Genomic DNA, 22,968 nt, shown 5'->3' with positions numbered 1-22,968 from the left:
CTCACTCGAGCTACAGCAGCAGACTCTATACAAGGGGATTTGACCACCCAGTGCAGCTTGTTCACAGTGTTGCACTGCCCCCAATGCCACAAGAGCATAAGAAAATTTAATGCCAAATACAGGCTATTCAGCCTGCAAGAACCTGCAAAATGACTTAATTGCAACACCAGTCTGAACACTGAAAGGTCCCAGTCTGTTAACCTCAATACCTGTTATCCTTAAATGTTATCCTACCCACTGTTTGTATAAGAAGTTTTTATTCTTTACTATCAACAGCTATTCAGACTCGCAGTCTCAGCAGGCAGCTGTTGTGAGACCTGTCAGAGGTGATAATAACAATAGTGTGTATGTGCTTTGGTTTTTAAATGAGGATGTGTGACTTTTTAAAAAAGCCAGGGCTACGAATTAGGCTCAGTGCTCCTTCACTGTGGGATCCCAGCCCCCTGGAGAGAAAAGGCCATGATCACGAGTCCCTGTTGAGACGGACTCAGGGCGCGTTTGAAGGAGGAAATGTTGGGTTGGGCTGGGGATTGACTGCTGATGGCATGGTGGCAAAAATCCAGATGGTAGGGGGGGACAAACACAAACATCAACTCTGCTGCTCGGTTTCAAAACGGCCCCCAACACACAATACAAGAAGGCGTACAAAACTCCAGCACAGACAGATCTTCGCCCCCCACACTTTCTCTGCCAGTACAGGAAAACCCAGCTGTCTTGTACACAGCGGTGGGCAGAGGGAATTGAGGTCACGTCTAAACGTTTTTCACACTGATTGAAGACAAACGTTTCAGTATTTCGGAATCCATACAGCAGTGGAAAATTGATTACAGGTGTCAGTGCTAACGGTGGCGAGGCGACAGAACAAAAATACAACTTTTCGCAGATCAAAATAAACTTCACTGCCACAACGCTCAATTTTTTTTAATGCTAGCTACCGAGTCTTGCAATCCTGCCTGGCAGCAGGGAGATAGTGAGTTAGTGAACGCTAGAAGGCTCCAACTCCCATGATCGCTACCCCTATTGGACACCGAATTACACAACAAGCATGTGCCTGTGTGTGTTTGAGAGCCTTCGGCCAGGACACTACCAGCTCGCAGACCCAGAGGACAGCCAAGGCCTCCAAAGAGGGGCTGCAGGTTCTGTGTCCATCAGCCAGCCTTTCCTTCCTATATTGCACATGGAGGCATCAGAGAGGCACTCTGGAGTCTGACAGAAAGTTAGGCAGCCATGTAACGACAGTATTTTAATTCAATTCAAACTTCATTATCTCATCGGGGAAATCTGTTACAAGTCCAAACAAAAGTACAACAAAACCAAACACCACCAAAAAAGAGTTCAGAACCGCGGTATATGGGCTTGATCAACCCTGGCCACAGGGAGACTGTTACAAGACACCCGCGCAGTAGACAAGCAACATTCATTGCAACAACATGGTTTCCCATGGCTTCCTGTGAGTGGCATCATGCTTCTGAAACCTATTCTGCTTTCGCCACAATACTGTGTCCAAACGGAAACTGTCTTGCATGACTGGTGTGAGCTAATAAGGAGGGAAGAGGGGAGAGCAGGGGACCTCACTGCATTAGGGAGCTCGGTTCTCTTTCTGGCTCTGCTGCTTATACTATGGCTGAAGAGAGTGCCTGTGTCCCCATGCTCAGGCCAGCCAGTTCACCAGGTTCTGCACTGCCTGCAAAGTCTGCAGGAGAAGTTGAAGCTGCCTTAACTTTCTGGTGGGGGGGGAACAGATATGGCAGTGAGAGGCACATTATAACTAATCGTTGAGGGTAAGCACTATAACTCTTTGAAATCAGGATTTTCATCCATTCTCCACCTAAAAAGTTTTTAAGTGCTCTTACAGCACGGTTGAGGAGACAGAAACAAGCGCATCAATGGGCATGATGTGGATGTGCTCATGCAGATCAAGGGGAGCTTTCCCCTCTGCGCTCTTGAAACCAGAACGACGCACATGCTTGCAGAAACCAAATTCTAGTTACGAGTTTCTAGTGCCTTAAACAAAAGATCGTCAATCTCTGAAACACTGCCCCTCACTTGTGTCTTTCCCTGGAGCACGTTCACACCTGAATTGGTCTTGGCCTGTGGAATTAGATGTTCCTGTGAAAAGCAGACAACCCCCACCCATCAGGAGTTTACCGGCCGAGGCGTCACTGTGCTGTACTTTCCCTATGCCGAGTCTAACTCCTGTCATCTTAGCAGAGCATATTTCTAACTGACACAGTTTACAAGCAAAACATGTAAAAAACAAATCACTGGCTTTCAGGATAAGAAAGGGGCAACTAAAAATTGAGCTTCCAGAGTTTCTGCACGCTTGTTTTATCTAGAAGGACATCAAGAAAATGAGTCACTAGAGAGAGCAAAACAGTTTTTTTTTAAGAAAAAGGACAAAGGAAGAGGAAGCAATCTTGAACATTCTGCATCCTTGTTCAAAGCCGTTCAAGATTTCCGGCCGTCTCTGCCTTCAGAGTCTCAAAACTGTCCACCGATTGTTCAGACTGACCCAGAATCTTTCAGCGCATTAGCACGTGGGTAATGAAGGAATGGCCAGTGCGTGAGGTTTTGGAAATAAAAACTCACACAGGACCATGCTGTTTGGCTATATATGGAAACAGATTCACAGTTATGGCCAGTCAGTTGTGCCAAGATTAGCAAAAATGGCTGTTGTCACAAGTTGTGATCAGGAGTGCTTATGCACACCACTAATACACCAATCTGCTCATCACATGCTGATGATATTAGAAGCTATAAGCAAGAGACAACTACAGGTTGCAGCACAAATCAAACATAAGAAAAAGTCCACTTGAATCGACTTCAATTGTAATATTTAACAGTTTAAATTCTCACCCAGAAATATAAAATATACATATTTCTTAGTAAATGTATATATAGAATGATACATATTTGTCCGGAAAAAGATTCTTAATACCAAAGGTAGGTTTTCCTGTTAGTCTCTGTCACTCATACTCTCTCCACCATGTAACACTTAAAAAAAAAGCTAAAAAACTTAGAGTAAAAATACAGTATATTGTATGAAGTTTACTTCTGAGTAGAATTAATAAAAAATGCTTGCTTGTTTGTCTTAAAAAAATCACTATACTACACAAGTGCTTATGTTTGCTTTTCAAAAGGCAGACCTCTTTCACCCTGAGAAGCTGCGTTTGCAAACATTTCTAAGAACCTGAGGAAACTTCGAGATGTTTGCAGGTTCTCGGAGGCTATCCGCACGTGTCGGGTGTTTTTCGACCCTGGGAAGGGGCAAGCGGTTTCTTTGGGGAGGGCATGCAGTTTCTCTGAAACGTTACCTTGGCTCCTTGCTTGGACTGGCGAAAGAAGGTGGTCTTGGCTGTGAAGAAACAGTCTTCAAGGTCTTCGTCCAGACTGCAGTATCCACTGCTCATGCTGTTACTCCCGGTCATTGAAGAGGAAGGGTGAAGCCAGCATGCTAATTTAAAGACAGACCAGCCTTGTGTCAAGAATCTCTGCCCTTCATGGGACGTATGTCCAGGAGATAAAAGAGAAGACAGAGGCCAGTCCAAAACAAATCTGTTTTTCCTTTCTTTCCTTCTTTATAATCTTCTCTCCTCCAAACCCGCTGCACATGTACAGTATATGTATTTCTATATTAGCAGCAGGTCATCAAGCACACATCATGGAGAGTTAACAGAGATATTCTCAGAAACAGATCCACTCAGTGCTGCACCTGTCTCTGCAGCCTGTGACTGCCCTCCATCATTCACATTTCCTGCCGGGCAGATCTGACGTATGTCGTTCACACCCAGGACCAACTTGACTAGGGCCGTGATCTTCAGGCTGTGGTACCACAGGGATCGTCAGGGATTGAATCAGAGCTCATTCTGGTAGTGCTCCAGCTCCAGACTGCTGTCCACGAGGCTGGCTGGTGATTCCCTTGACATGTCGCGCAACAGATCCCACAGTACCGGAGCGATGGACTTTGGAGTCGTCCTGCATGTGAAGTGGACACCACTCTTTCTGCTGCGTCCTTGGCAGTAACTGCACCAGCTGCGCGGCTACAAGCAAAATCCAGCCTCTTCCTGCTGCTCTTTCATAATTTCTGTACAGCGAGATAAGCGGGCTGCACCTCCTCTCTCTCTCTCTCTCTCTCACTCACCCATCTGTGGTTTCATCTGATCTGCTTAACTGCCTATGAGCTCGCCTGTGAGCTGACAAACACATGCCTCGCCCCTCCTCCTCCCCTTTTTCCTGCAGAAGGCTGCTCTCAGCGCAGCCTTCACCACTTCCTCTGCAAAAAGAAAAGGTTTCAGAATCTGCATACGATGTCACGTCTAACCCTGCAATATCTAAGAGCACGACCGTTAAAAAAAACAGAACATAAAGGAACTACAAAAAGGGCTGGAATCTCACATGAACTCAAAAATGAATTCTGGACTAACATTAATAGCAATTCCAATCAAATACCACCTAATTAATAATATAACATATAATTTACATTCCAAATTTAGAATGATGAAGGTAGTTCTGGATTTATTTCAATGCGGGTGATCCTAGAGCCCCTCTGATCGCAATACAGAAAGGCAGCAGAGCGTCAGCACGCCTGGTCAAGCGGATGTGCAGAGGGTTAATGAGCGATTGACTAACAAGCACCCCGCCAGCCTCTGGGATCTGGAGCTGTGACCTGGGACCATCAACTCTGCAGGACAGCTAACGGTGTTTTCAGCACACTCAGCTAGTGAGAAAAGCAATATGTCCCCTCAGTCCCAATGACTGGAACAAACTGCCCAGCCATGCTGTTGAGGCCGGTATATTTGAACACTTCTGTAATTGGAAAAGACCCTCGGATCAATTAGCGACTTGCAACTGAGAGAGCAGGACGAGCTGAATGACCTTCTCTCATCTGTAACCTCTCATCTGTCCTTGTTGATTCCTGTGCAATTAATCCTTACAGAGTATACCGAGCCCATTTTTCAATTCCTGTCTGGGAATCTCTCTTGATCAGGTTCTGGGTGTCTCAAAGTGCTGTGATTAAAGCACAGGCAGAATTTTTTGTATTTAATACCGAAAGCAAGAGTAAGTCTAAATTCTGATGCTGGTGCTGTTATGACATTATAACTGTACAGTACATTGATATGCATGAGTTGTTTTAACATTAATCTTTTCTCCGTCTCAGAAGTACCCGAGTTGCCTTGTATATATGTCAGAACTGGCCTTCTTTTTTAAAATAAATTTTCTTCTTTTTTTAAATAATTTAATTATTTAAGCTAATTAAGTAGGGGAATACATTTTTTACAACAATCACAAGTCGAATATAGTATATTTCTGTATAGACAGTATTACAGTATATTATTATACATACAGTATTACAGTATATTATTATATATACAGTATTTTTTGTTTGAGTCGATTATATTTTGTAGGGTCTTTAGAGTAAAAAAATAAAATTAATATTATAAACCAGTATCCCTCACCATTTTGAAGTGACCTTTACAGAGTTTTATCCTTTTAAAAATTAAATATTTTGTGTCCTGGTCTCTTATTTGCCTTGGCAGTACAGTCTTGATTTTTACAAAATATAGGCTCATACTCCAGCTCAGCTTAAAAACCTGAAGAAAGTAAGCAAAGCTTTTAAACAGGTAATCTCCTTTAAATACTAGAGTTTTAAGCCCTCGAGAGGTTGTTTAGTCAGAGGGTAATTAAATTTTCATGGACGTAGCATTTTAAAGCAGCATGAGTTCTATTTTCTTTGCAAAAGACCAAAGTACATTCAGAAATACTGGTGTCTCTCAGGGGGTTGGTTCAGTTAAATGGGTAGCTCAGCCTTAAAATCCAGATTCCATTACAGGAGAAATTCTGGACAAGATTTTATAAACTATACCCCACGTCTGTTCTTTTGACAAATCACATGGCTCTTCAGTATTTGGTATTTATAATTATCAATCTGAAAAGTAATAATCGAAAAGGAGCTCACTTCCCCGTTGAGGAATTACAGAAAGGTCAGAGAAGGCTCTTTCCTGAATATCCAGGTCCAATGATGTTGACTTATGAACCAAACCAAGCCAGGAGGAACTGTGGGGAATGAAGCTGAGGAAGTGGGCACGCTGACTCGATCGCTCTTACATGGCATCTCAGCACAAAACCATACAGACACCCGATCCCCGGGCCTAGGCATTGCTTTCCAGATACCAATACCAGCGGAGTATCACAGAGGCTCATCTGAACATTGCTTGAAACCCTGCTCCCCGGATCATGGATCACCCCCAACTTAATAATTAAACCTCTTCATTCCTTCCCATGAGGAAACAGGAAGCAATAAAGGTAGTCAAGCACATGCAAGCCTGCTTGGCCAGACAAGCAGGTAATGAAGACCCTGGAGGTGGTTGTAAAGTGAACGTGGATGCTCCTTCTGCTTCCGCAGCTTTAAAATACAAACACTTTGGGGGGGAAGGAAAGCAAAAATAAAACTACTACAGTGAGCTGCTGCTGTGCTTTCAAGCGTGAAATAAATTGTGGGCCCAGTTTTAGATAATTGGCCGCAACTGGATTCTGTCTCCAGAGTCTGCAGAAGATAAGCAATTAAAATAAAACCCCAAGAGCTTAGTCCTCCTTTTCAGGAAAATGTTAATATACTTATTACTGGACTTTTAGGATTTGTGCACGGGGAGACTGCAAAGAGGATTTTCTTGCATGATTCAAATTAATGTTAAAACCCTGAACTGGAAATGAAATCCCAGGCAAACTACTGCAAACTCTATAAGAATGATGCCAGGGTAACACCTCCAGACAGATCATGCTCATTTTTCTTTTTTCTTATTTTTTCTGAACCTTACATTGAGAAAATCTGAACATTCTCAGTTTAACGTCCTGTGAACCTGTGAACAATGGCAACCCCACCCTAAGAGCTAGTCCCAGTTCCTCTGTCTTTCTTTTTCTACTTAAGGATCTTGAGGGATTTCCTTGTAATGTCTCTGTCAAGCCAACGATAGTTCAAGGAAGCCCTCAGTTTCCTGGATGCTCAGGACCTCCAGCACAGCCACATGCTACTGTGACAACCACTTTGCTCATTCCATAATTTTAGCCAGGACTTGTTAATAATTCAGCTCAGCTGTAACCCTATACAGCACAACCTGAAGTGCACTGCAACAGTTTGCACACTGACTATATAAATGAAGACTCATTGTTAGAGCAGCTATTAACCCAAAACAATATTATTGCAGGGTTTAAAATGCTGCCTATCCAGAGGCCGGACGCGTTCTAAATTCTAAACACCTGAACCAATGCCACCATTAAAGCAGATCATAGGTTCAATAAAGTAGTAGAAATCATCTGAAACGAAAATCTCAGCATCCAAGGACCTGAGCTTAACATCCCTGAATTAATTGACCCAGTTTATTCAACCATTAGTCAACCTGCTGGGCTGTGGCTCTGGGTCGTAGAGGAAACTCTCACAGGGCTGCCTGCTTCAAGAGTGGTTTTAAATGTTAAAATCAGGTTGCATTAAAATATATAATCGCTGCTCACGTACAGTGGCGCTGAAAACCAGTTGGGGCCTCGTCCGTGTGTTGCTCCCTCAGCCAGAGAGGGCAGGGGGAATTCAAGCTACAGGGACTGACCAGGGTGTGACTCTCCAAGTCACTGTACCCCGTGTCAAAGCTCACAGGGCAGGCCGCAGAGCTAGATAAAGGCCTCCTCTCTCAGCATGGCACAGCGTGAGGCCACGTCCTGCAGTGGGTCTGGGAGGAGGACTGACAGGGAGCCGCAGATATCTGTGCTGACGGCGTGATTATCAGTCAGCGCCTTGTCACTCTCAGTCAGAAATACTCCACAAACACGCAGATTTCTGCTCAGACGGTTTTCAGTGCATGTGCGTGTGTGTCACTTCAGACGTGCATGCGCATGAGAGAGAGAGGGTGCCGGCATGTGTTGTGCAAAAGAGGAAGCAAAACAGCCATTTGCAATGGGGGTATGGACTTTGCTTCCGTTTAAAACGACGCTTTTGACTGAGCACACGAAACAGGAAATGCCAGAGAGCTGCAGTTCTCTGATCTACACTCTAGGTCATTAACTGGAGCCTCCCCACCTGCCATTTTCAGCAGTAGGAAGATAGGAAGGCAAGCTCATTGTTGTTTGTTGTGTAATAGAGGTTTTCTTTTGCCACTTTCTAAATAGATTGTTTTAGTTTGTGCGTTAATGAAAAAAAACTGTTTTTTTAAAGAACAACGTTTGACAGTAGTCTGTATATCACATTTACTACATCATCATTTTACAACATAAAAACACTTACAGTAAAGCTGCAAGGGATGCAAAATATATTCAGCAATATGCTGAGCTGGAGACAATAGTGATTCGTCTTTGTATTTTAATGGCTGCCCAAAAGGAGTAAGGAAAGTGTCTCGATGGCACTTTGTGGGCAGCTTAAGGGGGTTTTACTGCATGATGGGCATCAAGGAAATTTTCTCAAAATGTTTTGGACTTTCTGAAGGCTGTTTCTGAAGGACTTTCTGTAAAATACACAGATCTTCTCACACACAATGCTTATGCTAAAGGGTGAGGGATGGAGCGACTGAGAAGTTAAACAGGAGGGGTGGCCACGACGTTACTGAAACTGACAAAGCGGAACTTCAGAACGCAGACGCCTTCAGAAAAGCCCGCTAGCCGAGAGGCGCTCGGCCGAAGCCGTTACGATGCTTGGGAACTATAACACACATCCTTGTTAGGAAGACCGTGTGTCACACAAACACAATAGATGAGAAATACCATCATCGAAAGGATAATCTACAGATGTTTATAGAGGAAAATAATAAGAAATAGAACAATTAATGGGCAAAAAGCAGTTTGCTATGATAAAATCACTTTTTACTATTATACCTGGCTAGAAATATTGCCACCTGGCTGTGCCAAGAAACAAACAGCAGGCAAGAGACAAGAACAACATTTAAGATGCATTTATTGAATATGTTCCTCTCTGACACTCAACGTTTAAAGGTAGACAAGGACCACAACAACAACCCCTTGCCATAACACTTTGTTCTCTAAAAGCATTAAATGTTAAATGTTTAGCTGTTAATCTTTTGTTTTTTACAGATGTAATCGTGAGGATGCATTTCGCTATTTTTAAAAGATGCATTATGAAGTATTGGTTTAGTAAGCTAATAGCTTCATAATCCTCCTAAATCCCTTTCCAGACGCATTTTAGCCGATTGACGTTTTCTGTGGTAATTAAGTATTTAAACGCGTCTCCTGGGAGAAGAAGCGAACAACAAAACAGGAGCCCGCAGGGCGCTACGGAAATGACGACAGTAACGTGAGACAGAACCACGGTCCTTCCATGAGCCTGTTTTAGGACGTAGAACAAGGCCAGAGCACTTATGCGAAAGTTACGCCCATTTGTAAACAGCTAGATAAAACTTAATTGAGAGTTAGGCGAAAAGACGAAATGGAATCTGGACAAAGTAATTAGTCTCAGGAGGGTGCAATCTTAAAAAAACACAGGGACAGCAGTTAATGAGACTGGTGTGAGTGGACTCTTCATATCGACGATGGCGGATTATTCCAGGAAGAACCCTAAACTTGAAGACGTACTTTTCCGTACGAATCACCAAGGCCGTAAAATGAAAAAGTTTATTTTAATTCCTTTGCTAAGTAAAATAACGGAGCTCGGCCAGCATTATGCCTGAGGCATTTCCTTCTCACCCACTGCCTTGCCCACGTTTGTGTGTCAAAACGTACAAAGCTGTCTGGTTGTTTCAACACAGTAACCCACTTTCATTACTAATTAACACAGATACACTCTCTCCTGGCAGCAGCGCTTTCATTTAATAGGTTTCTTTTCGTCTTCTATCAACAATTCCTCTGGCACATCAATTTAATCTCAAATTTACAGCCCCAGTGAGACGAACACTGGGGTGTGTAGGGGCTGGGGAGTGTGGGATAAGTCACTGAACCAGTGCAATGCAAAGGTAAACAAAGCTGACATTTTCAGAAGAACTAGGAAAGCTCAACTGGTGGGTCTGCTAAGTGAACTCGGATCTACTAATGAACAAACTCTTTTTGACAGTTGTTTGTCCTGCAATGACAACGGGCCAGATGTAACCAAGCGTGACAGTGCCACCTAGCTGTTCCATTGGTGTTGTGCATGTGCACCCAGGTTGAGCATCTGGCTCAGAGTGAAAGGATCTGAAGCAGAGTTAAGACTGAATAAACCAAGGTACTGGCTGATGGGTTTTGGTGTTATGATAAATCCTGTAACCCAGTTATAACACGTCAGAACACCGGTGCCCCAGGTGTCGTTTCTTCACTACAAAGCGATAGAGCCTCTTTAAAACTCCAGGTCTTTGCGATTATTCCTTAGACTTTGTTTATACCTTTGGGACAAAGAAAAGTTGCTGGAGGGGGGAAAGGTGTTGCAGAGCATTACTGGCCATCGACATTAGGTCGAAAACCAGTAAAGTGGCAGCTGTGACAACATCTTAGAAAGACCAAGAGTAGGGGAAGAATTGCAACAGACCAACCAGCCAGAGGTGACGGTAATCATGTCGGAGAACATGTCTCATCTTTTCATTTTTAATGACCTCAGGCCAAACGGCATCAGCTGCTCTAGCCAAACCAAATATATACTTCAAGACTTAGATCGCTTGCGGATGGAATGGGAAAAAGGTTAACAGTCCTAGCAGTCCGGGCTCTCGTGAGCAGGTCCTTCACTTATACGCTACCTGAGATGTATAACAACAAAAAAAAAGACAAAATGTAAGCGAGACGAGGAGTCCTGCACTCACCCGGGCTCGGCGCGCTGGGCCAGGACTCTCCTGGGAAGGGGTGTCCTCCTCTTGCCTGTCCTGCTGGTTGCAGTCCAGCTGCACGAGACCCTGACACTCCAGGTGACACGTGTAGCTACAGTCTGGAAGGAACACCAAGTGCGAGAGCAGGGTCAGAAACAGGAAACCGGCTGGCAACACCTGCACACCTCCAACTCTGAGAGGGACAGACCTCTCCAGGCTGTTCTGACACTCCAGCAGGTCACACTTTCCAGATGGCTGCTCTGTGCTGGCCACAGAAAGCGCCCTATATGAATAAAATACACCCTTATTTAGGTTTACGATGATGACTTCACACAATATGTGGGTCTGTGATTGTGTACAGTATTTTACTCTGCTTTTACCATGGTATATCCTAGTATACCTTTATACGGATAGCTCTGTGCTGCTCAGTGCTTTCAGACGGCCATGTTCTTGAAAGAGGACGTGCACATGGGCAGTTTGTGAAGCAAATCATCAGAAAATGCTCCAGTAACAACAACGAGATGTCTCCAAAATCAAAAGATTCCACTGGCAATTCAGTAGCTCCCCTAGAACGGAAAGCCACACCTCGGTGCTACAGAATAGAGTCCCGTATCCACTGGCAACTGCCAGTCCCGTGGGACCTGGGCGTTACACAGTAACTTTCAGGATCACAGAGCACACTGGCTGCTCTCTCTGTGGAAGGGAAGTGCGAGAGAGGGTTAAGAACATGAAACATTATGAACAAGAGGAGGCCCTTTTGGGACCTCTGTCACATTTGATAGTTAATAGTTAATTGATTAAAACATCTCATGCAGCTGCTTCTTGGCATTAGCATCAGCATCATGGCTGGGTAGCCTGTTCCACACTCCCACAAAACTTTCATTATTTTAAATAAAGTGGTTATATTTTTATTGTGAATGGGCAGGTTCACAACACTGCACAGCTATTATATAATGTGCTGGACTTTTCCCAATAAATTTGACCACTTTTATCGTGATTTCCCCTAGTGTGCTAGGCGCCTGTTTGCTCTAGAGTGCTATGGAAATAGGTGGGTGATGAAAGCAGGTGGGAAACAGTCCTTGTAGACCAAACCTTCACAACTGCCTTCCTGGCCAGGTCTGCTCTCTTCGTGTCAGAGACAGGACTACCAGGGAAAATCTGAACTAAAGCAACATTCTTTTCATTGCATACTGTATATTTAGGCTTGCAGAAGCCATTATCATTACTCCATTTTAAAAAAAATGATCCTCATGTTGAGGCATGCCCATATCCCTCTTTGTTAGTACTCAGCTACACAGTTGTGAAGCCAACAGGTGTGAGCCTGGTCAGTACCTGGATGGGAGACCTCCTGGGAAAAACTAAGGTTGCTGCTGGAAGAGGTGTTAGTGGGGCCAGCAGGGGGCGCTCACCCTGCGGTCTATGTGGGTCCTGATGCCCCAGTATAGTGACAGGGACACTATACTGTAAACAGGTGCCGTCCTTCGGATGAGACGTAAAACCGAGGTCCTGACTCTCTGTGGTCATTAAAAATCTCGGGGCGTTTCTCAAAAAGAGTAGGGGTGTAACCCCGGCGTCCTGGCCAAATTTCCCATTGGCCCTTACCAATCATGGCCTCCTAATAATCCCCATCTATGAACTGGCTTCATTACTCTGCTCTCCTCCCCACTGATAGCTGATGTGTGGTGAGCATTCTGGCGCACTATGGCTGCCGTCGCATTATCCAGGTGGATGCTGCACATTGGTGGTGGTGGAGGGGAGTCCCCATTACCTGTAAAGCTCTTTGAGTGGAGTGTCCAGAAAAGCGCTATAGAAGTTTAAGCAATTATTGTTATTATTACTGTGTGTCTGGCACCCCCTTGTGGCACCTTTGATTAGCATGAGGCCTGCACCTTGCTTTTAGAATAATATATCCCAAAGATGCCAGGAACAGATACAAAATGACAGGAAAGAACTTAAATACTGTTTTCTGAGCATGTGCAGATAAAGTTGGAATTCTTTTCTTTGTCATGACCCTATAGTTACTGCTGGTTCTGAGGTATATTAAAGACCAGCAACATATGAAGGTAGGATTTACTCAAGCACTGGGGGTGTTATTTGGGTGAATATTTTCTCTGACAGGCAGATATTAGACCAGGAACCTTTAATATAACTCTTAGCGATGCTGTGGTCCGCTATGGTTTTAAAGTGTGATTAACTGAGACATATTAGATAAGACAAGGGAGTTAACCATGATGTACCATAACTAACATTCCTCAAAAACACACATGGTTTCTATCACGGTATATCATCCAAAATGCCAAAATTCCACAATTGTGTAGGGGGAACATGCTCACACTAGAAATTAAATCAGTACTGTACTGAAAAATTCAGATTAGGGAACCACACAGCAAAAAAGCAAAAGCATCATGGTATGGCACTGAGGAATCAAATTATTAAGTTTTTATTTAATAATAAATAATAAAGGCAGAACTAAACTAACTAAAACAGAAGGGTCAGACCTGTACACTGACAAACAAGCGTGGAGCAACACAACGGTAACGTCCAGAAAAGAATGGAAATCGTCTACATTTGCACAGCATCTGAATACTCAAAGAGAAGTGTTTTTTCTTTCGCCACTGTGTGTCACTAAAGCGCCTCACCATGCAGCTCTGATACAGGGGTCTATCCCAGTTCTCCAACCCTCCCACCTCTCCTGCAGTCCCAGTCGGGCACTGGAAAGGTAATCAGGAAATCATCATTCTGAGTAATTTAGAGGTCATTTGGGACCACAACCTTTGTATCCATCAACCTTCAAGGACAAGTTCTTTTGGCTGAACACATTACTTGCATAAACAATTAATAAGCCACGAGTGTTCCCAAACTTCAGAATGTCATAAGCTGCACTGGGGAGCCCCCATGGCCGTGAAGGCCGTAAGAGATGTCAAGACATCTTGCGGTTGTTCTCTCCTGTGAAGAACTGGAGGTTGCTTCTCACCGGCTCAATCTGCTTTTAAGTCACAGCGCACAGCTGAAGAGAAGAGTCTCACAAGGAGAGTGCTCTAATGGAAAGCACACTGTAAGGCAAACTTTTAAAACCAAACCAATCAAAGGGAAGGGAAACAAGAAAACTGTCGTGATGTATCAGTGCCAGTGTCTCTGCGGCCTTTCATCTGATGTTCAGTTATTCATTATGTGCACAGGCAGAGCTATCATGTTAACATCTCATTGAGGGTTTTGTGGTCATAGTGAAACCCTTTAATAAGAAACTGAATAAATATTTATAAACAAATGGATTTCACTAACTGAACAGGAAGCTCCTTTGTACTCGGGCTGACATAAATGTTTCCAGATACTGGCTGTGTATTACATTAAAGATTTGTTTAAGAAATAAAACTTGCTTTCTTTCTGTACTTCCCTTTTTTGTTTTCTAGTGCCATCTTCTCGATTGTTCTCTTGCCGACCAAGAGTTGTTGTTTTTTCTGCTTTCAATTAAAAGGTCACGCTTCCCCAATGGCTCTGTCTAGGAAGACGCACCTTTTCGGGGGGTTTGTATGTAATAAAAGGGAGTGTCTTTTATCATCCTCTCACTCGCTGGGCTTGGCGATTCATGCACAGCAAGGAAAATCCAAGCCAGTGCCAGCAAGCAGTTAATTACCTCAGAATTCCCTCACCCATCCTAAACATCCTGAGCCAATAAAGCAGGGTTTCGGAAAGTCAGTCCAAGTAAAATGCTGAATAGGAAATCACTATTTTAGTGGGGGGGGGGGGTTAGGAGGAAGCATCCATCCAGCCTGTCCTCCGGATCACCCCTAAGCCGCCCATTCCTCCCCACCACGTTGTGCCAATTCTGTGTAATAAAACTCTAACAAACCATCATCACACACATTCCCACCTACTTTCCGACTGCATCCACTGCTGCTGTACTGTGGGGAAACAGCCTAAGCAGAACCTCCCCTTCAGAGGGCGGAAACGGGCTTTTCCTGCATATCCAAGACGACCCAAAGTGACCGTGAGGACTGGACCGATGCAAAAGAGGTCCAGGCGTGAAAAGTGTCTGAATCATAATAACAAGATCTCTACAATGCAGGCAAAGCCCCGTGATGCAGATAAAACACATCTAGTGCACTTTCTAACTGACTAACCAGTTTGTTTGGCTGACACTTTTATCCAAAGGGTTTGTACCTGTTTAGACAGCCGGGTATTTTACTGGAACAAGTCACGTGAAAGGCACAACAGCAGTGCTCCAGCTGGGATTCGAACCCACAACCTCCCAGCAATGAGTCCAGAGCCCCAGCCGCTGCTCTGCACTGCTGACCCTTGTCTCACCCTAGCACTCACCCAGCCGTTCCCCAACGCACAGATGACAAGAATTTCTATGCCAAAAAAACAGACAGTTGCTCTCACAATCCCAGGCCATTATTCATGTTAAACTTTCTTTCTGTCCCAGGAGCCCAACATTCTTAACTTAATAACCTGGAAAGCACAGACGCTTGCCCCAGCTAGGCCTATACCCATACATTCTGACATTCTGTCCATAATTATACACTGAGGAATATTTGGATTGCTGGGTTTAAAATGCAGCGGCGCTGTCCCTCTGAGTGAGTTAAGTTTTTCCAGATCCCTGAATAGATCTTAAGATGTGAAGCTGTATTCCAGACACAGGGAACATATTCCTTCCAGATTGACCATTGCTGTGGTTCAAAGGCATCGCGTATGGATTTTAATACAAGATTATTTTCTAACACTCAATAATTCAACAGTTACTTTAGATTTATTTTCTTATTCCACTTGGAAAAGAGCTAAAGCAGATTCCCTGTGATCCTTTGGGAAACATCTGGGTGGGATGTTTCCCTTTGTTTGTAAGGCTGATCGACCTTCTGACTATACAATTAAATAACAGTGATTGTTCTCCCACTAACTGGCTCTGTGAGGGTAACTCTCAAATTTCAAGCTTTGGGTTGTAGCAAATGTGTTCAGCACAAATCCTGACTTTTAAAGGAACCTTTTCTGCAAAAGCACTTGTGATAAGCACGCTGGCTGTGTCTTTCTGTCAGAGCCTGAGCCTGTCAGTAAAGACTCATTAATTAACTGGTAAGTTTAGAGGAGCCTGATTTCAGAGGAGCGAGAGCCCTGCATGTCTCTAGACAACACACTTCCAAAAATAGGGAGATTTTGAAAATACACGTGGAAGTTCCTCTTTGTCACAATATTTCAGCAGTAGGAAGGCAGGGACATTTCCACGTTAAATAAGGAATTGATAAACAATAATTCTTTGAAACAGAGGGAAGTGTGCAGTCTCTGGAATTCATGGGGACTTTTCTGGGTGACCAAACTAACTCCTGCTTTCTCTCGCCTCACGGCCTTCCCTCCCACTGATAAAAGCATTTTCCAGTTTATTCAGGCTTTTCCACTGTATCAGCATTTTATTGTGCTTCGTTTTCAATTCCTTAAAACCTACCCGATAATAGCGGCACTGTGACAGCAGCCCGTTAGGCGACGCCCTCCCCTCTCACTTCTCACACTTCGACAACGGCCCTGTGTTCCCACGCAGACACGCCCTGATGGACAGGGAGGTCTCCACCTCGCGCCAGGGGAGAGACCACAGGCACACCTCGAGGTCACGCCTGTTTGACTCGCAAACACCCCATCCTGAGCACATTAAATCTGCTCCAAAAATGATTTATTAGCAATCTTGCATTGAAGCTGAGTGGTTATAGTGGCATTTATACGGCCATTGTCAAATGCAACCACGTTCGGTGACGGCAGACTCAAGAAACTTCACCCACTTAAATCTGCACATGGGCCCTGCAGTTCTCCTGTGATTTCCATGCATTCTGAGTTGGTTCTGTTTCTGCTGTTCGTTTTTGGTGCTGTACTGAACCTCTCTTTTTGCTTTGTGATGATTGAAAGTGCTTTAATACACTTTAACCTGCTTCTACCATGGTGTAGCGTACCGTACCGCATTCAAGGTGCAGAGCCTTCACACAGCGAAGACCTTGCTGGAATTGGAATAGCCCGGCTTGGAAGCAGGACACTAAAGACATGTGCCAAGAGGCATCAAGAGGTGTTCCCTGGTAAACAACAACACCTTCTACTTCAGGTTTATGATTTGGATCTTTGACACGTTTAACTGCTTAATCCCTGGCCTCCCTCAAGCGTACGGACTCCGGGAACCCCCGCTGCGTGACTCGTGAAGTTGTGGTTTCCAATCGCAGCCCTGAGGCGGGGGCCACACTTGGACACATGGTGGCCATTAAGATAATTGATGCGTTGAGGGGCATTATGGACTAATTGAGGCTATCAGACGGGAATTTGCCTGTGATTAAAAACGTGGAGATTAATGCAGCTGCACAACGTCCCCAGGAGCAGGGCTTTGGCATGCACTGTCTTCAGGAAGCCATAACTGGCCTTGGGGGCTGGGTCTGCCGGCATGCTGTCGGCCCTCCAGGCAGGTTTAAAAGTCACTTACAGGACCGGTTCGCCACTCTTCAGGTAAACCAGTGTGCACTGAAATCAGAACCATTCCCGTAAACATTCGCCAAAACAATATATCACTAAAACAGTGAAATACACAAACACGCCCATTAAATTACAGGCACATTTATATCCGATGGAAGGACAGAAGCTGTCTCACCCTAAATGCTCAGTGTGTCAGTGGTCTCTAACTGTTACTGTTTTTTATTTCCTCATATTAAAATAAAAGGTATCAATTCAACAGCTAGGTGAAGGCTTCTATGTGATTTATTTAAAAGCCAACAGATTGTGCTAAAAAACAAAAATAGCTGCGGTCTCTTGGTGAGTTTACAGCGGAGCGAGGGCTGAAGAAGAGGCCGGGGTGTTTTTGTCCCACCTGTCATCACCATGGTTTCGACTTGATCCCCTGGCTGCCAGGCAAACTGAATCACCTGGCAGCCTCGCAGCCCTCCTTTCACTTTCCCTCACAGACCTTCCACTGTTCGTCCTGGATCGCCCACAGTCCAGAGAGCCTCGCCACAGTGGATGAAAAATGCCCTCAGCCAGCCAACAACAACAGGCCCTTTCACAGGATCCCAATCTGGCCACCATCCGACGCACTTCAAAAACCTGGACTCTAAAAAGCTGGAGAGGCTTGTGCTTCTGCCGAGCAGCACAGGGAACAACCAGGGTCAACACCTTCCTCCGTTGTCTCTAGCTCCTGAATCTGAAGAGGTGAAACCGCGGAGTCTTCTGTCTGCTGACATTCTGACCCCATGAGCTGCAGCCTTCTACACGACAGACGGCCAAAGAGAAAAGGCTTTCTTTCCCGAAGGTATAACAATCTGGACCCATATTTCCACTTATTATCTGTAGCACATACATGTTTGTTTTTTTTATTAAGTTACATAACCCATAACCCAGGCAGTATACTTTTAATGACCCTTATGACTCTGTTTAAATGTTTAAAGGAAATTCTGCAAGGGAACATTTTTCTTTTCTCCCAGTTGCCACCCTGAGTTTGGAGCAGATTTTTTCTACAGGGGCTCCTCGATAGATTACTGTCAGGCTTTTTTCCTAGCGCTGGCAGGAAGCTTAGGGCTGAACATCTTCCCAGAGGGTTCAAATAAAAACAACTCATCATTCTGATCCACTGACAATGTGCAAAACCAAAATTCCTACTTCCTACTACTAACACTAATAACAATAAAACAGCACTCTTGACAACACTTGATGTAATGACGTTATCGGCAGCTTCGCATGGCAAAGTAAGTGTCAAGGTAACATGTCACTACTTCCACCTCATTAATTAAAAGAATCATGGAGCACAGCAGGCACTACCTCAGCAGACGGGTAAAAGGAGAGGGCACAGTATGGCACTATTCACACTCTTCTGTGTTTTCTAATGCAAATCATAGGCATGGGCAGAGGGGTTGAATTTGTGCCCCAGGAAACACCCAGTAAGCAATCTGATGAAACAGACAGACTGAAGCCTCCGCAGCTCTTACATCCTGCACAGGCTACAGCTGCTCGGCTACAATTCTGCAGCCACAGAACGCTGTGCTGACTGTTGATTGTGTTTTTTAGATTTAAATCCTTTGATAGATCCTTTAGGCCTACTGTAGTCTTCCCTCTATCACTCTGCTCGGCTCCTCTGTTTATTGAAGTGAAGTCTGTGCTACACTCATGTTGGAATCGCACCCACAGGCAGGACAGTGCCACCGGCAGGAGCCAGGACGTCGTACCAGTCTCAGATCCAGAGAGCCACATTTTTATTCATCAGAAAATCTAATGGAAGACTGTCTCGCTCCATTGTGTTTTCCACGAAGCAGAGCAGAACTGCTGACTACAACACTTCTATTTATTTCCATTTTCGCTGACATTCCTCTGTTCCCATTTTTCACCCCTTTCTGATGCTGCACAATATCACGCATGCTGGTACTTTCCATTTGCTGTATTTCTCACAGAAAGAATATCAAAGCCAGTAGTAATGAAGTCCTAATCAAACTGAAGTTTCCTTATTTATTCCAACTATAGTAATCAAGAAGATTAACAGGTGAACAGCCCACGAGCAGAGTGGTTTGTTCAAAATAAGGCTCTTCTCCACTCAAGCTGGAACATATGCGTGCAAATCACTTTGCTGGAGTCCCTGGTTTTGAACAGGCTGGACTGTGCAACACTGCTTTCATTCAGTCTGGAAGAAGGGGAATTATTCCTGGCATGATCTTTAAAAGAGCTCAGTCTGTCTCCTTTTCCCCATTTCATAATCTTCTGTTGAAGTGATTATCACTGCTGGAAGTTCAAATACTGCTCATGCTTTCCTATTCCAGCTCCAGAGGATGAAAGGAGGAGCTCATGAAAGGTGAAAATGTCTTAACATTATCCAAAAAGGCACAATAAAAGAGTGAAACTTTTAAACATCTCATTTAGAATGATACCTCAGCCCTGACACAGTGAAGAATCTACTGATAGCAAAATTCCAAGTCACATTTGCACTGCTGAGATCAGATGAGGACATGTGACCCTGGAGCTGTGGATAAACTGCCATCATCAAACACAAGATCATTAACTTCTGTCTGACACTATCGGACACTTCCCAGCTGACGATGAAGCATGGTAAGAGATATGAAGCTCAATATCCTATAAAATTCAATACAGACTGAAAGCACTGCACCAGGGTTTGCCAGCTAGAGTCAGTGGGATCCAGAATCCTGTATGTATGTATCCACCCATTTCCTAACCACTTCATTAAAATTCAGGGTCATGAGGGAGCCAGAGCCTATCCCAGCAAGCAACGGGCGCAAGGCCAGATACACCCTGGACAGGACGTCTTTTCATTACAGGGCACACACACTCACACCAGGGCCAATTAACCCAGAAACCAATTAACCTACCAGCATGTCATTGGACTGTGGGAGGAAACCAGTGCACCTGGAGAAAACCAATGAGAAAACAGGGAGAGCACACAAACTCCACGCAGAGAGAGCCCCATGTTCAGAAATGAACCCAGGACCCCAGTGTAGCGAAACAGCAATTGTAACCACTGCGCCATCGTGCTGCCTAAAGGCTTTCTAGAACTCCCTAAACCCTGTCAACCTTAATGTACCCCTTCTCCCGGGTGGAACACTTCCTGTAACACAGAGGCACAAAAATCCCTAAATCGGCATGTGGAGTCCAAGGGCTCAAGCTGAAAACCCCCGTGGTAAAGAGATGACTGTTTAACAGATTTTTGGGTTAAACTTTCTGAATCTCCAAAACATGTTTAAAAAAACCAACACAAACACTAAAGGAAACAAGACATGAGATTCTCTTTTTGCTCAAGCTTGTGTGAAGAGTTCTGCGCTTTGCCTTTAAAGAAAAGCCAGAGCTGGAGAATTTAGAGGTCTTGTGCTAATGGCTGCAAGTTCAATTCATGGACCTTGAATAAACTGTCAAGTGACTGTGAAGCACAGCTCCTCTCTGGAAATTCAGACACAGCGTCCAGGAACACAGTGCAGTTGCACTGAGCTGGGATCTGACGACTGCGTCTCGATGACGGAATGTTCTGATCCTATTTTTTGCTAATCAAACTTTACCAGCAATCATACCAATCAAGATTTTAATTTAAAACTTACTACAGTATAATTCTCCATCTTCATATAGTATAGGCACATAACGGATATCGGCTGTTCGCCACACATGCCAGTCCATCCACCCTCAGAAGGTCACTTATTGGTAATAATGATAATTAATAATTTCTTACATTTATATAGAGCTTTTCTGAACACTCAATGCTCTTTACAGGTAATGGGGACTCCCCTCCACCAATGTGCAGTCCCACCTGGATGATGCGATTTTAGCCCAAGTGCTCCAGTACACTCACCACACATCAGCTATCAGTGGGGAGGAGAACAGAGAGATGAAGCCAATTCATAGATGGGGATTATTAGGAGGCCACGATTGGTAGGGGCCAATGGGAAATTTGGCCAGGACGCCAGGGTTACACCCCTACTCTTTACGAGAAACGCCCTGGGATTTTTAATGACCACAGAGAGTCAGGACCTTGGTTTTATGTCTTAACTGAAGGACAGTGCCTTTTACATAGAGTATATACATCATTCACTCCAGTATAGAGTATTTTACAGTATATAGTTTACAGTACAGATGTCGCGGCAGCCTGCACCCTGTCCTGGAAGAGAGAAAGCCATTATCCCAACCAGCAGAACTCCGGGAAGTGGGAGGAAACTGGAGCGGCCAAGATGATCCCATTTGGACACTGGGAGAACATGCAAACTCTACACAGACATCTCCATCTAGAATCTAACCCAGGATCCAAGAGCTGTGAGGCTTCATCTGTTTTTGTTTACCAAGTCCTTCTTTTGCTATAAATTATTTTTCGGACTTGCAACACTTGATAGGAGAGCTGGACAGGAAATAGAAGATCCAGAATCCAGAAGGAGCAGCCTAGTCAGCCAGGGAAATGAGCTCAGACCAGGAGCCCCAGCCCTTCCTGAGGCAGATAGCGTGGTTCCCCGTGGTCCAGCCCTTGAGTGGTTTCCAGTCACTGGCAAGGTGAGGCCTACTGGGATCTCAAGAGCCCAGCCCTGAGTCCCCAGCGTGGTCCTAGCTGGAGCTATGGAAGGAGGATCCAGCAGGATAAGTGGTGTTGCTGTGTATCGAAGGTAATCTTAAGAGAGCAACAATGTGCCAAGTGAAGACCAGATTACTGGCCATCCCTGAGCCTGCTAAAAATCTGTTTTACTTGTGATGTTAAAAAGGCTGGAGAACCTCAGAGCAATGCCACCCTGTACCCACACCCAACTCTTCATATACTAAAGAGCTGGGTGAACGGAAGTTCTCAATTGTTGGGAAAACCTAACAGTGTAACAGTGCTATACTAAAGAACATCTGTATGTGAAACTGAAGACTCTCCAAAGCCTGACTGCCATCATACATCTTTCAGCCCGCGTATAAATGTAGCACATACAGCTGGTAAACTGACAGACAAGCATTAAATATGCAGAAACTGTGACACGTCTACATTTTAAAAATCAGAGTGGATACACTGCAAACCAGCAGCTCTAATCAAAGCTGTGGGGCTCTTTTCAGAGAGGATTTTACAGGCTGACTGCCTCCCTCTTTAAACAGCCACTCGTTTCTTTCTGTTTCCAGCAGAAGCGGGTTACAAATCAATGGACTGCCCACAACTCCGGCACCCCCACCTCTGACCCCCCTATTCATCCCCAGGCTTGAAAGCAAATCAACAAAAGACAGACAGAGAGAGGCTGGAGCTGAATGCGAGAAGGCTGCTTTCTGAATACCTGAATCAACAGCACCCAGTCCTATTGCAGTGCTCTCTTGGCTGTAATCAATCCCTCTGGTGACAAGATCAATGTGAAATGCCCCCTCTCTGTGAATACACACCTTCCCACCTATTCTAGCCCCCCTCCGCAGGTCTACGGCCACCCCTCGCCCCTGTATCCACAAGCAGAAAGGCAAGACCAGTGTCCTCCTGGCCCCTACCTGAGAGAGACAGAGAGCTGGTGCTGCTGGATCTCCTGATGAGCCTCAGGCCCTCCGACCAGGACCTGGATTTGGGCAGGCGCCGGAACAACTTGCTGATCCTCTTCGAGACTTTCCCGAAGCAGGCGGTGGTGCTAACCTCTGCCTGCCTCTCCGGCGTCATCCTTGCAGCACAGAAGATCAATAGCCTTGCCTCCGCTATCTGCATCCTGTGAATGCCATGCCTGCACAGCGCTACGCTCCCGCACAGCAGAGTAGCACTGTGGTGTGG

General features: G+C 44.8%; 1 protein-coding gene across 2 annotated transcripts in view; it reads right to left on the bottom strand.

Moving 5' to 3' along the window:
- The window catches only part of rassf5 (Ras association domain family member 5), a 39,887-nt gene extending 17,120 nt beyond the window's left edge, over nucleotides 1–22,767 (bottom strand). Inside the window, exons 1-2 of one of the 2 annotated variants that reach the window (XM_088920678.1) lie at nucleotides 22,698–22,767; nucleotides 10,761–10,882 (exon numbers count right to left, since the gene is read on the bottom strand). Coding sequence is in view for 1 of the 2 variants with exons in the window: in XM_088920677.1 (XP_088776803.1) it covers nucleotides 3,315–3,428 (114 nt within the window). In the remaining variant the exon portion in view is untranslated. Of the gene's footprint in view, nucleotides 1–3,314; nucleotides 4,172–10,760; nucleotides 10,883–22,697 lie in introns of those variants that run through there. The other variant, XM_088920677.1, reaches the window with a different exon arrangement.
- Between the last annotated feature and the right edge of the window lie 201 nt (nucleotides 22,768–22,968).

This window comes from Atractosteus spatula, chromosome 7 (assembly GCF_055471065.1).
Source record: "Atractosteus spatula isolate fAtrSpa1 chromosome 7, fAtrSpa1.hap1, whole genome shotgun sequence".
Classification (NCBI taxonomy): domain Eukaryota; kingdom Metazoa; phylum Chordata; class Actinopteri; order Semionotiformes; family Lepisosteidae; genus Atractosteus; species Atractosteus spatula.
Note: the sequence above shows the minus strand (reverse complement) of the source record. Positions and strands in the feature narration are given on the sequence as shown.